This window comes from Podarcis gaigeae, assembly GCF_964106915.1.
Source record: "Podarcis gaigeae genome assembly, chromosome: 9".
Taxonomy (NCBI): domain Eukaryota; kingdom Metazoa; phylum Chordata; class Lepidosauria; order Squamata; family Lacertidae; genus Podarcis; species Podarcis gaigeae.
Window position 1 is genome coordinate 79,988,135 of NC_139685.1, and position 13,707 is coordinate 80,001,841.

General features: G+C 52.0%; 1 protein-coding gene across 6 annotated transcripts in view; it reads right to left on the minus strand.

Moving 5' to 3' along the window:
• Nucleotides 1-1,113: 1,113 nt before the first annotated feature.
• RTKN (rhotekin) overlaps nt 1,114-13,707 on the minus strand; it is a gene marked incomplete at its 3' end in the record, with an annotated part of 36,522 nt that continues 23,928 nt past the window's right edge. For 3 of the 6 annotated variants that reach the window (XM_083757127.1, XM_083757128.1, XM_083757129.1), the window contains 6 exons: nt 13,545-13,639; nt 10,732-10,838; nt 7,602-7,727; nt 5,764-5,929; nt 4,703-4,807; nt 1,114-2,166 (listed from right to left, as the gene is read on the minus strand). In XM_083757127.1, the coding sequence (XP_083613253.1) occupies nt 1,772-2,166; nt 4,703-4,807; nt 5,764-5,929; nt 7,602-7,727; nt 10,732-10,838; nt 13,545-13,639 (994 nt within the window). Of the gene's footprint in view, nt 2,167-4,251; nt 4,365-4,702; nt 4,808-5,763; nt 5,930-7,601; nt 7,728-10,731; nt 10,839-13,544; nt 13,640-13,707 lie in introns of those variants that run through there. The other 3 variants (XM_083757130.1, XM_083757132.1, XM_083757131.1) reach the window with 2 other exon arrangements.

Consider the following 13,707-nt stretch of genomic DNA (forward strand, 5'->3'; position numbering starts at 1 on the left):
TACCATTCTACATAAAGCTGCAGAGTCAGAGCAGGCTGCCCTGGCTCAGAGATGACCAAAGTCCTGCTGGGCAGAAGACAAAGGCTTGCTCTGCTCCCTCCTCCCTACTTGGGGGTCTGCCAGCCCTCCATGCTGCTGGGGGGACATCACAGACCCACCTCTGAATACTCAGCCTCCCCCAGCACACCTCACTGGAAGGAGGGAGCCAGGGGTCCCCAAGCCCAGAGATGGGGGGCTAGCAGTATCTCCCCCGGCCTCTGCAGTGGCGCTTTGGGGACCACCAGAAAGCTCATCAGTCTTTAACATCAGCCGTGACATCTAGACCAAAGGAGCATTTGAGCCCCGTTCTCAAGTTTGTTTAAAACCTAAAATAGCTTATCTCCTATTCCTTTGAAAGTTTTTTTTAAACCTTTTTGTAAAGGAAATACTAGAGTTTTCACAGCCGAGTCTTCAACTCCTTATTACTTACTGCTTGGCTTTCTTTAAATAGGGCTATGTCTAAAACTTGCCATTTAGGTTTTCAAACCTTTTTGGTAAACCCAGGGGAGCATTTCAGCCCTGCTCTCGAGTTTGTTTAAAATCAGTTAAGGTTTATGATTTCTCTATTTCCTTCGGAGGAAATTGAATAGTTCAGTGAAACGAGGTTTGTAGCCAGCATCCCGTTAAGGCTTTGTTCAATTCTAGGTTTCTCTAATTTTTTCCTTAAACTTTTTGATTTTTGTTTTTTAGTTTAAGTCTATAGTCGATTACTTCTTGTTTTGGGGATTTTCACGGTATTTCGTTTGTTTCGTGTAATTTCAGAGATGTGGGGCTAGCAGTAGCTAATTTGGCCTCTGCGGTGGCATTTGGGGGACCGCCAGAAAGCTCCCCTGAGAAAACCCCCAAGAAAATACTTATGTTTATTTGAGGGAGGGGGAAAATGCATCCTCACCCCAATTTTTGCAGGGATATAAAGTCTACCAAGGCCTCAGCATTGGAAGGAAGCAGGATGAAGATGGATAATTTTGGGGGACACCAAAGCCATCCAGCCTCTTTTGAAGCCCCCCCCCCCCAATATATATACACAGCCATACACACACAGTCCAGACCCCACCTCTCGCATTGACAAAGGAATCGTTAAATACATTTTAATGCATATTAAAGGAAGAGGCAGGTTTGCCCCCCGCCCCACAGATGCGGAGGGGAGGTCGCGCCTGCCTACTTGGCAGCAAGCACCGCCCCTCCCCTCCTGAATTGGCACATATCCCTGAAACTCAGGGGGAGCATTAGAAAAATGGGGGGCTGTCGGAGGGCAATGTAGGCGGGGGTTGATCTTTGGGGCCACCGCTGGGGGTGGTGAAATTGGGGGGCGGCTTGCACAAAAGAACCAATACGAATGAGCTCCTGCTTCTGGCGGGGGAGATGCCAACCGGACCCCCCCCCCCGCGCTTTTACGTTTATTTCCCCACCCCAAATTGTTCCAGTTTCTCAAAGGAAAAAGGTGCTTTTTCTCCCCTGCTGAAGAGGAGACTTGTGGGTCAGGACGGTTACACAGCCAGCCCCCCCCATTGGGAATTGGGGCATAAGAGCGCTCCCTACAGGCTGTGCCCCCCAAGTGGGGGGCAGCTGGTCCAGAAGTGAGGAGAGGGCCCTGATGGCTTGATAGAGGATGGCGGGGAGGGCGACTGGAGCGTGTGGGGAGCTGGCCCCACATCAGGCCCTCTGCTCCGTCCTCCTGCAGTCCCCTGCTTCCAGTCTAGCGGACCTTTGGAGGCCCCAGCACCCGCCCTCCTCAGACCTGGGACTGCAGCCACAAGCGGGGGTCAAACCGGGGTCGGGTGTGGGGCCGAGGGGGGCGCTCGGGCTCCGGAGTGGGGCTGCCACTGCTGCTGCTGGAGGAGCTGGAGCCGGAAGGGCCCCTGGCCCTGGGGGGCGGAGGCGGCCCCGGCAGGCGCCCCGAGCGTCCTTTCAGGGTGCTGAGCTTGGCGTCCAGGGAAAGGGTGCGGGGCCGGCCCCAGGGGGGGCGCGGCGGGGGGCACGGGCTGGCGCTGGAGACGCTGTCGCTGTCGGACGCCGCGCTGCACGACGACCCTTCCAGGAGGGACAGCCAGGGCGGGGGGCCCAGGCCAGAAAAGCGCCGGGCCAGGATCTCCGTCACGGCCTCAATGTCGTCCGCCGGCTCAATAGCTGGGGAGAAAGATAGGGCGGGGGGAGATTAGCGGAGGGGCCGTTGCAAAGGACCCCCAGAGTGGCAGAGTCCCCTTCCATGCGCCTCCCATGAGGATCTCCAAGGGAAGCCGCGCCCCAAAGCAAGGAACATCTGGAGCCTGCTGGGGCTGCTGGGACCTGGTAGAATTGGGCAGGAGTCACACCTCGGGTTACAATGCTTCAGGATGAGTTTTTTGCAGGTCAGTAAAGGTCAAGGGACCCCTGACCATTCGGTCCAGTCGCGAACGACTCTGGGGTTGCGGCGCTCATCTCGCTTTATTGGCCGAGGGAGCCGGCGTACAGCTTCCGGGTCATGTGGCCAGCAGGACTAAGCCGCTTCTGGCGAACCAGAGCAGTGCACGGAAACGCCGTTTACCTTCCCGCTGGAGCAGTACCGATTTATCTACTTGCACTTTGACTTGCTTTCGAACTGCTAGGTTGGCAGGAGCAGGGACCGAGCAACGGGAGCTCACCCCGTTGCGGGGATTCAAACCACCGACCTTCTGATCGGCAAGTCCTAGGCTCAGTGGTTTAACCCACAGCACCACGGACCGCCAAAACCCAGAAGTACAGGAACGGGTTACTTCTGGGTTTCAGCTGTTGCATATGCGCCTCCTGCAAGGATCACGTTCGCAACCTGAGCATAAACTGTATTAGCTTCACCAAACTCAGGTCACCCCTGGTTTAATATCCCTGGTGGTGCAAAATTGTCACAGGAGTGCCTGGATTAAAACTGTCTATCGAAACCTTCACTCTTGTGGTTTATCCCCACAACAGCTACTCACTTTGCGTTTTAGTAAAGCCAACAATCCAATTTGTCGGCGCCTAAATGATCTCGAGTGTCGGAAGAACTTGGCCACAATAAGGAAGGTTTGCCCAGGGCATGACTATTTTCCACCTTCCCCTTTCGACTCTCTGGCACCCTGTCTGCATAACTGAGCAACTCCAAAATATACACGTGCTGTCTTGGCTTCTGCCACCCCGCCCTCCCTCCTCAGGCTGGAGAGGTTGTGCGCGGCTAAAGAGGAAGCCAAGACAGCCAGCGGGATGGATCCCGCTCACTGTCTTGGCTTCTTTGCTCTTTGGAGCTGGGGGGGTGGAAAATAAAATTCCCCCCTTTATTCCCCCCCTAAAAACTAGGTGTGCCCTATGGTCCGGTGCGCCCTATGGAGCGAAAATACGGTATGTTAAATGTTCATAAGTGTACCAACCAAGCACATACATAGATCAGCACAGGAAAACCTGAAACCATTTTGATTCCCAAACTGACCAAATGTTTTCTCTGCAAGGTCAAAGGAAAATGGAAAAGCCTCCCCATTGTCTTTTTCTTCACAAATCCTGTGTTTGAATAGAGTGAGCCTGTGACCTGGCTCAGGAACTAAGTATGTATGGATCATTACAAAAGACTGGCCAGGCTCCCCAGGCAAATCAGTCAATTGACCATTAAACAGGTAACCTGGCAGACAGGAGATAAACAAAGCACTCAGATTTCTGCTGTAGACCACCTTTTCTGTGATGTAGGTATGATGTATCTGGGGGGTGGTCTTAGGTTATACCCCTTCTGTGATGTATGTATGATGTATGGAGGGGTAGTCTTGGACTCCAGGGAGGGAATTTAAAATGTCTATATAAGGGCGGGCACACCTGGGTTCTGGTTCCTCCTCCCTCCTGCGTGTGGGGAGTGAGGACCCTGTGTCAACAGTTTAATAAAGATCAGGCTTCCTAGCTGCTTTGCTTCTCAATATTCTCTGCTTGGCCTCTGTTCTTTTCTCCTACCAACAGGGAACCTACGTAAGGACTCTATATGGGCTCTTGGATACCCCATAAGGGAAAAGGACAATTTTGGTTTACAACATACACATAAATGGAGGCGCCCACTGGGTCCAACTGCCCACAGCCCCCGCCAGCCCCCTTCCCTGCCAGTGGGAGATCCCAGGGGCTCTGCCGGTGCCTCCGCTGCCCACCCCTCTCTACACAAAGGGTACTCCTGCCTCCTTCACCCTCCCCATTTTGGGAACCCAGAGGACCCCCCCCCCCCCCGTCCAGCTTTGGGTGGGGGTTACGTCACCTGTCGCTGTAATACGAGGAGAGGAGAGCTCGAATCTCGGCAGAGACAGCGTTGTCCTGCAACAGCAGCCCCTCGCAGTTGGGGGGCGGCCCCCCTGGGCCAGGGAGAGCTGGGGGTGGGGGGTAAGGGGTCGGGGACAGGACAGAGAAGAAGAGGAAGAGAAGGGGAGACATGCAAAGAGAGAGCAGGAGGAGAGCAGAGAGTTACAGACACGGATACATCTGGGCGCAAGCAAGGTGTGGGGCAGGCCCCACAGAAACCGGGGGGCAAGACAGAGCCCCAGAGACAGGCAGGAAGAAAAGGGCAGAAGGAGGTGAGACCCTCTCGCCTCCCCACCGTGAGTTCAGGGGGGCCCTAAGCCACCAGCCCACCCCCGAGAGCCCCCTCTCTTCCCTTCAGCCCCCCAACCCTCCCCGCTTCTGCAGACCCCCTTCTCTGGAGACTCACCCATCTCGTGGTAGAGGGAGCCTTGCTTCTGCAGGAGGGCCATGGGGCGCCGTGGGGAGGGGACCTCCACCTTCATGAGCTCATCGCAGCAGTGCTTCCACTGGCCTGGGGGGGGGAGAAGATTGCCGGGGGGGGCGACTTCAATGAAATAGTTAAGCCCCACCCCACATAACGGATCACAAGACACGGCGCCCCTTCACTATCACCATCAACTTTGGGGGGCTGCTGCTCAAATACTTTAAGGGGGGCTGAAGGAACCTCAGCCCCAATGAGTTGGCTCACATGCCAGGGATCCCCTCCCACTTTGCTGGCCATCTGTGGGGCAGGCAGGGGGCGCTGTGCTGCCCCCTAGTGGTCTCCCCACGTGCACCAGAGGACAGGATCCGACCCAGGTTTTAGGCCAGGGGTCAGCAAACTTTTTCAGCAGGGGCCGGTCCACTGTCCCTCAGACCTTGTGGGGGGCTGGACTATATTTGGGGAGGGAAATGAACGAATTCCTATGCCCCACAAATAACCCAGAGATGCATTTTAAATAAAACGACATGTAAAAACACGCTGATTCTCGGACTGTCCGTGGACCGGATTTAGAAGGTGATTGGGCCGGATCCAGCCCCCAGGCCTTAGTTTGCCTACCCATGGCAGCCTTTCCCAACCTGTGTTGTTGAACTACAACTCCCATCACCCCGGCTAGCAAGGCCAGAGCTCAGGGATGATGGGAGTTGTAGTCCAACAACATCTGGAGATCCACAGGTAGAGAACCGCTGGGTTAGGGGTTGCAACTGTCCTTCTTTCCCCCCCCCCTCTCCTGGGAAGGGCAGGGGCTTCTCAAGAGCCTCCTCCAGGAGCAAACCTCCCTAGCATGGGGGGGGGGTGTGTGTGTGGCTGGATTGGGGCCTCTACGGTCCAGCTCAGCTTCTCCCTCGCCTCCCTTGTCCTGCCACGACCCCATTGCGAGGCGGGACAAGGATGCAGCGGGAGGGCAGAGCAAGAGAAGGCACTGTTGCCCCTGATCTCCCCCCCCCCTCGTGTTTCCACACCCCCGTCTCTCCTCCCCCACTCACTCATGTCATAAAAGTGCTGCCAGAAGGCTTCCATCCAGCACTGCGTCTCGGAGCGGGACTCGGCCAGCAGCGTGTGGGTCACCTCCTCCCCCCCATAGCGGTTCGTCACGGACATGGTGTGCAGTTGGTTCTTGGGGTCCTTCTCTGTGGCTCGGATGCGCGTCTCCTGGAGGGGGGGCAAAGGGGCCTTAGGTGCAGAAATGTGCGCATGCGCAGAAATACCCAGAGATGCCCAGGGAACTCCCAAGGAAGTGGAAGGTTGGAAGATTCAGGACAAAGAAAAGAAAGTGCTTCTACACACAGTGCGTTAAACGGTGGAACTCCCTCCCACAGGAAACGGGGGGGGCACCAACCTAGATGGCATTTATAGAGGACTAGACCAGGCATAGGGACGCGGGTGGCGCTGTGGGTTAAACCACAGAGCCTAGGACTTGCCGATCAGAAGGTCGGCGGTTCAAATCCCCGCGATGGGGTGAGCTCCCGTTGTTCGGTCCCTGCTCCTGCCAACCTAGCAGTTCGAAAGCACCTCAAAGAGCAAGTAGATAAATAGGTACCGCTCCGGCGGGAAGGTAAATGGCGTTTCCATGCGCTGCTCTGGTTCGCCAGAAGCGGCTTAGCCCTGCTGGCCACATGACCCGGAAGCTGTACGCCGGCGCCACAACCCCAGAGTCGGCCACGACTGGACCCAACGGTCAGGGGTCCCTTTACCTTTACCTTTAGACCCAGGCATGGGCATGGGGTGCCATGAGCTGCGCAGGGAAGAGCCACCATCAGCCGCAAAGCGTGAGTTTCAAAAATGGCAAGGTCTCCATTTTGAGACTGACACCCCTGACACACAACATGGATGGACAGACCCTGGCCTGGCTGGGTTGCCAATTGAGAGTCATAGACTGGTAGCGTTGGGACCTCCAGCGGTCATCCAGCCCAACCCCCGCAAGGCAGGAATTGCGGCCGAAGGCGGAGGCAGCTGTTGCATTGAAAACATGCTCAGTTGGCAACTGTGGATGAGAAGGATGGAGCGAAGGCTGAGGGGGGGACAAGCAGGGGCATCACAAAGGGGGTCCGGGGGTGCGGTCTGCCCTGGGTGTCATGCCTGGGGGGGGTTGACAACCCCCCCCCCCGGGCAGATTGGCATGGTGGCGCTGGCACCCCCGGCGGACAGATTTCTGCGATTGGCACGATCGCTGTCGAGAAAAGCCGCAAAGACGGTGTGCAGTGCTTGGTCGCCAGGGATGCACCCCCCCCGGTGGGCACTGTTTGCATCCCCCCCGGCGGGCGGAGCTCCCCAGCAGCCAGGCCTATTTGCGCGATCAGCGGACGGCGCTGGCACCCCTGGGAGGATCGCCCCGCCCCCGGGTGCACGTTATGGTTTTTCCCCCCCAAAAAAATTTATTCATTTTATAACACAAATAAAGAACGCAAACAGAAAAACAAACCATACAAACAGATTCTTGTCTTATCCTTATTTTCCTAAACATTGCTATGTGGGCTTCCCCAAGTCCCACCTATCTGATTTTCATTTTACTCCATCCTTAGCAATCTACAAATATCACAATTTCTAACCATCTTTTTTTTTAATCACATAAAAAACTTCACATGTTATCAGTTAGAAATAATATTATTTTAAAATACCCTATCTTCAACTTCTAACCCTGCCTGCAGCCTATATCCGCTGCCAAAGCTAGTCTAAGATTTAAATATTAACATATTTTTTCAAATATTCTTTAAACTTCTTCCAATCCATGTTTGCCGCTCTGGGTGCCTGAGCGGTTTCCTCCGTCACTGGGGACCCCCAATGTTCTGCCCCCCCAACCTGGTCTGAGAAATCATCCCCCTACCTTGTTGATAGCAATGGTGAAGGCTGGTTCCTCCTGCGTCTCGACGTCTTTTGGGTGCCGGTAGCAGAGGAGGTTGGAGCCCCGCAGGAGGCAGAAGAGCCGCAGCCAGCCCTGCTGCTCCCCCTGCTGCAAAACGGGGGGGGGGGGGAGAGGGGGGTTGTGTTTAGCAGGAGGGAGACCCACACGCCTCTTCCCACATTCATCCCTCCCCCCCCAGGACAGGTGCAGTCATTCTTCCCTGCCTGCCTCCCAAATCCCTTTCACCCATGCTCAGAAACCCCTTCTGGGTGGGGGGGCCACAGCCCCATAGCAGAAACGCTCCCTGCCTCCCACTTCAGAATATTTTTTGTATAAAATAAAATAAAATAAAATAAAATAAAATACAAAACAAAACAAAACAAAACAAAACAAAACAAAACAAAACAAAACAAAACAAAATTGTATACCACCGTATACACACAGGTAAAAAAAAATTGCTTGTGCCACACCGAATTCTTTACTGATAAGAAATACATTGGAAAACAGAAAGAAAGAACTCCTAGCAGTGTCTGATTTATAACATAGAGCACAACTACCATATTTTCGCCCCATAAGACGCACCTGACCATAAGTCCAGTTACAGATAGGTAGCCGTGTTGGTCTGCCATAGTCAAAACAAAATAAAAAAATTCCTTCCAGTAGCACCTTAAAGACCAACTAAGTTAGTTCTTGGTATGAGCTTTTGTGTGCATGCACACTTCTTCAGATACACATGCACACGAAAGCTCATACCAAGAACTAACTTAGTTGGTCTTTAAGGTGCTACTGGAAGGAATTTTTTTATTTTGTTTTGACCTGACCATAAGACGCACATAGTTTTTAGAGGAGGAAAACAAGAAAAAAAATATTCAGAAGCAAACAGTGGGTGTATGATTTTTGTGGTTCATGCTGTGGCCACAGACATGTGATTTGATGGTGAGTTTGGGACGACCTGATGCAAAAATCCTGAGGATCCATGTGGATCCGTGCTTTGTAAACACGTTTTTGCACCACTGCGGCCCCACAAAACAGTGGGTGCGTGATTTTTTGGGTGCAGGCTGTAGCCATGGAATGTTATGTGATCTGATGGTGAATTTGGGGTGACCCACTGCAAAACTCCTGAGGATCCATGGGCTTTTACCTCCCCCCTCCCAGGCAGCCTCCTTTATTGCTAGCGTCCCTTATCTCCCTCCCGATTGCTTGCCCATCAGCGGCTTTGATTCAACACCCACTTCCCTCTTTCAAAAAAAAAAAAAAAAAGCACGATCTGCTTTTCTCCCCTGGGCAATTCGGCTCCAGGGACCACGCATTTGCTCCATAAGACGCACAGACATTTCCCCTTACTTTTGAGGAAGAAAAAAGTGTGTCTTATGGAGCGAAAAATACGCTATTTATTATTCCTTCCTCAGGTCTGTGAGTTCAGCAGAGTACATCCCTTTGCAGCTTAAAAGGGGAGCCATATGATCCTGGGAATCCAGAAAGCGTAAAACAATGCAGCTACATAAGGATATGAGTCATTCCCCAAATATAATTACAAACAAGCCTCTTCCATATGTACCCTAAGTTTGTATATGATCTCAGTGAGAGACATGAGCTTCCTTTTGCTGGGTAATCTCATTTATATTCGGTCTAATTTGAGACAAGCAAGATCTCATCTCCCCATCGACACAAAGAAGCCTTTCTACCCATATTCTGCAAATAAATATACACTATACTATGCTGCCCTGAAATGCTCAAATGTTTCCTTGCATCTGCCTGCCACACCCTTGCCTTGCCACACTACAGTGAAGGACCGAAGATGAGACTGCAGGATGAGGCCAGAGGGGCCCATCGAGTCATCCAGCCAACGAGATGCCCTAAGGGGAAACCAGCAAGCCGGACCCGAGTGCGAGAGCAGCCCTCTCCCCTCTCTGTGTCCTGGAAGAAGTTGCTGTGAACTAGCCCCATCTCTCTTTCAAATCAGAACCAGTGAAGGAGGTGAAGGTCCTACGTGAGTGTCTGAAGGCAGTTGGAGGATGGATGGCGGCTAACAGATTGAGGCTGAATCCTGACAAGACAGAAGTACTGTTTTGGGGGGACAGGAGGCAGGCAGGTGTGGAGGACTCCCTGGTCCTGAATGGGGTCACTGTGCCCCTGAAGGACTAGGTGTGCAACCTGGGGGTCATCCTGGACTCCCAGCTGTCCATGGAGGCACAGGTCAATTCTGTGCCCAGGGCAGCTGTCTCCCAGCTCCATCTGGAACGCAGGATGAGACCCTACCTGCCCACAGACTGTCTGGCCAGAGTGGTGCATGCTCTGGTTATCTCCCGCTTGGACTACTGCAACTTGCTCTACGTGGGGCTACCTTTGAAGGTGACCCGGAAACTACAACTAATCCAGAATGCGGCAGCTAGACTGGGGACTGGGAGCGGCCGCCGAGACCACATAACACCGGTCTTGAAAGACCTACATTGGCTCCCAGTATGTTTCCGAGCACAATTCAAAGTGTGGGTGCTGACCTTTAAAGCCCTAAACAGCCTCGGCCCAGGATACCTGGGGGAGCATCTCCACCGCCATCGTTCTGCCCAGACACTGAGGTCCAGCTCTGAGGGCCTTCTGGCGGTTCCCTCCCTACGAGAAGCCAAGTTACAGGGAACCAGGCAGAGGGCCTTCTTGGTGGTGGCACCCTCCTTGTGGAACACCCTCCTTTTCAAGGAAATGCCACAGTGCAATAGCTCAGCGCAGGGACCGACTGAGTGGGCGGCAGGGTCCGCGGGCTGGATTTACAGCCCTGGTGGGCCACATCCAGCCCCCGGACCATAGTTTGCCAACCCCTGAATTAGATTGTTATAACGAAAGAAATAAATCTATACAGAAAACTGTGTTTTTAAATTCTCTGCTCTCTTGCGCCACCTGGTGTGGCATGTTTACAGCGCATCCAAATCGCTGCATCTTTCCTAATGTAGCTGAGTAGAGAGACAGAGCGAGAGAGTAAAGGGGTGGAGAGGATCAGCCCGTCTCCTGAGCGCATGGCTCTCGATGCGCCTCTGCCCGATCGTGTGGGTGCTAAAATGTGGGTCCCCTGTCTTCTCAGCCCCTTCCCTACTTGCAGCGCCCCCCCCCCAGCACTTACCTGCACCTTCAGGAAGCCGCACATGACCTGGTGGAGCATGCAGTTGGGCTGGGCTGCCAGGCGACAGCAGACGCTGCCATACAGGGGGAGCCAGAAGGAGCTCTCCTCTAGGTGGGGGGGGGGGGAGAAGAAGAGGAGGGGGTCAGGGGGAGGCAGGTCTGAGCCCCAAAAGAGGGACGAGAGGGCAGGGGGCTTCGTCCCTCCTGGAAAAGAGAGGCCACTTGCCCACCTACATTGGCAGAACTGGCTCAGCGGCAGCAGCTCCGCAAAACGTCAAGAGACGTCGGAACTCCCCGCCACTTGACTATGGACTCTTTTGGGGGCCTCCTGAAAACAGTCTTGGTGAGAGAAGCCTTTCCAGACATTAGAAAGACGTTTCAGTCCATTTTTAGCCTATTGTCATTTTTAACTTTCAACTCTTTTTCGAAGGAAGGGGGAGAGACTTCCCCAGGCAAGGCCTTTTTCCACCTGCCTTGCTCCACCCTCCGGCCTCTGCTTCTCAATTTGTGTTTTATTCTTTTATGCACTGTGGCTTGCCGTTGTTTTTTTGATTGTAGTTTAGAAATTATTTATTGTAATTCTTAAGAGTGCATTTCTGTTTAATTTTCATATGCTAATATTATTATTATTCTATACTATTCTAACAGTTGTTGAATGTTACTTTTTTGATGTACGTTGCTTATTTTAAAGTTATGTTTTATTATCACATTTTTGTACTGCATTGATTTGTTATAAGACGTACATTCCTTGTTTCTTCAGCTTGTAAACCGCCTTTGAGTATTGTAAGATAGAAAGACGGTACATAAATTAAAAGCGATGGTGATGATTGTTGTTCGTTTTTGTCATTGCTAATTTTATGTTTTATAAACAGCTCTGATGTTTGTTTTACAAAAAAAAATGGTGCATAAATCTCAGGCAAGGAATAAATAAAGTCTCTGAGAGGCTACGGTGCCCACCTAAGGGCCTTCTCAGTGGTGGCACCCGCCCTGTGGAACGCCCTCCCATCAGATGTCAAGGAAATAAACAACTATCTGACTTTTAGAAGACATCTGAAGGCAACCCTGTTTAGGGAAGTTTTTAATGTTTCATGTTTTCTCTCTTCTTCTTTTTCTTCTTCTTCTGTTGGGAGCCACCCAGAGTGGCTAAGGAAACCCAGCCAGATGGGTGGGGTATAAATATATTATTATTATTATTATTATTATTATTATTATTATTATTATTAGAGTTTGGACTTTCACTCCCCTTAAGGAGTCTCAAAGCGGCTAACAATCTCCTTTATTATTATTATTATTGCAGGAGCTCACACAATGCCCACCCAGAGCCAAAGCACCCAAAGGAACTCTTCTCCAAAGAGACCATTCCCCCGGGGCCTTTGAGGTGCGCCATGATGGCATTTCATGTGCGTCTCATTTGCGCAATTCCAACCAGACACAGTTGAAGGAGGAATGCTTGAAACTGCGAGTTCAATGCAAGGAACGCGGAAAGAGATTCAATGCTTGGGGTGACCTTTTAAGCTCTCTGCCTTGCTTTCTGGGCAAGGCCGGCTCAGTGCGTGGGTTCTGGGATGCGTGTGCGAAATCCGAGTCCCCACAAAATCTCACAAGGGCCTCCCAGGCCTCCCAGAGCCCATGCGCTCAGAAGGTCGTCCTGGCAAGCGAGGCGGAGAGCTGGGGCAGAAATTTATTATTTACTTAGTACATAAAATTCATACACTGCTTAAAAACAAACAAAGAAACCTCAAAGAGGTTTAGAAAAAGCTAAAACATAAAAATCCAGGAAAGCACAATACTTTAAAATAGTGGTTCCCAATTAACTAAGTACAGAGGAACACTTGTATTTCAAAAGTCAAGCCATGGACCCCCTACTTTTGAAATGTTGGTATCTCTATGGTAGTTTTTGCTATGTGAATGGTGCCCACAGACCCCCTGGGCGGGTTATGAGTTTTAACACTCCAGAAACCCAGCCAGATGGGTGGGGTATAAATATTATTATTATTATTATTATTATTATTATTATTATTATTATTATTATTAGAGTTTGGACTTTCACTCCCCTTCAGGAGTCTCAAAGCGGCTAACAATCTCCTTTTCCTTCCTCCCCCACAACAAAGACTCTGTCAGGTGTTTAGTATTACAGTAATACTGCACGAACATCCACCCCGTCGACTGTCCATTTCGGCGAACATCTGTGGCAAGCCCGGAGGAGCAGAATGGGTTACTTCTGGGTTTGCCACTTGCGCCTGCGCATAAGTGCTAATCGTGCAGAAGCGCAGGCACATAAGCACAAACCACTCCACACGCATACAGAGTGTCGCTTTTGTCGAGCTTCCGGGGCTCCGGAACAGATCCCGGACTCAAAAGAAGATACAACTGTATTACTACTACTACTACTACTACTACTACTACTACTACTATTATTATTATTATTATTATTATTATTATTATTATTATTATTATCATCATCATTAAACCACCAGTTTTAAAACATACAAAAAGATGAAACACTAAAACAGATTAAAACCTGCATCACCTTTCCAAACATCTGGACAGACTTTCTCTAATCAGGAATGTTTTTAGCAGGAGCCAAAAATAGGCAGGGAGTCCCGCAGTGGAGCAAAGAGCTTTTGAGCTCTCCCTGCCTTGCCCACATGGGGGACCCTCTGCCCCCCCCCCCGCCCATCCACTAGCTGACTCCCACAATTGGAATCTCTTTCCGTGTCTGCACAAGACCCACGGAGCCAAACTGGACTTCGGAACGTTCCTGCTCCCGCAAACCCAAACCCAACAACCCCCCCCCAACCCTGCTCCAAGTACCGTTCCCGGTGACGGCGAGGTCGTGGGTGCGAAAGGCGTCCTGGACGTGGGCCAGGCGCAGGGTGGTGCAGGCCAGCAGCTGGTACTTGGGGCCCCTGGAAGGAAGCAGAGGCGGGTGAGCCCGGAGGGGGCGGGCAGCGGGTGCGAATTCTGAGGAAGACGG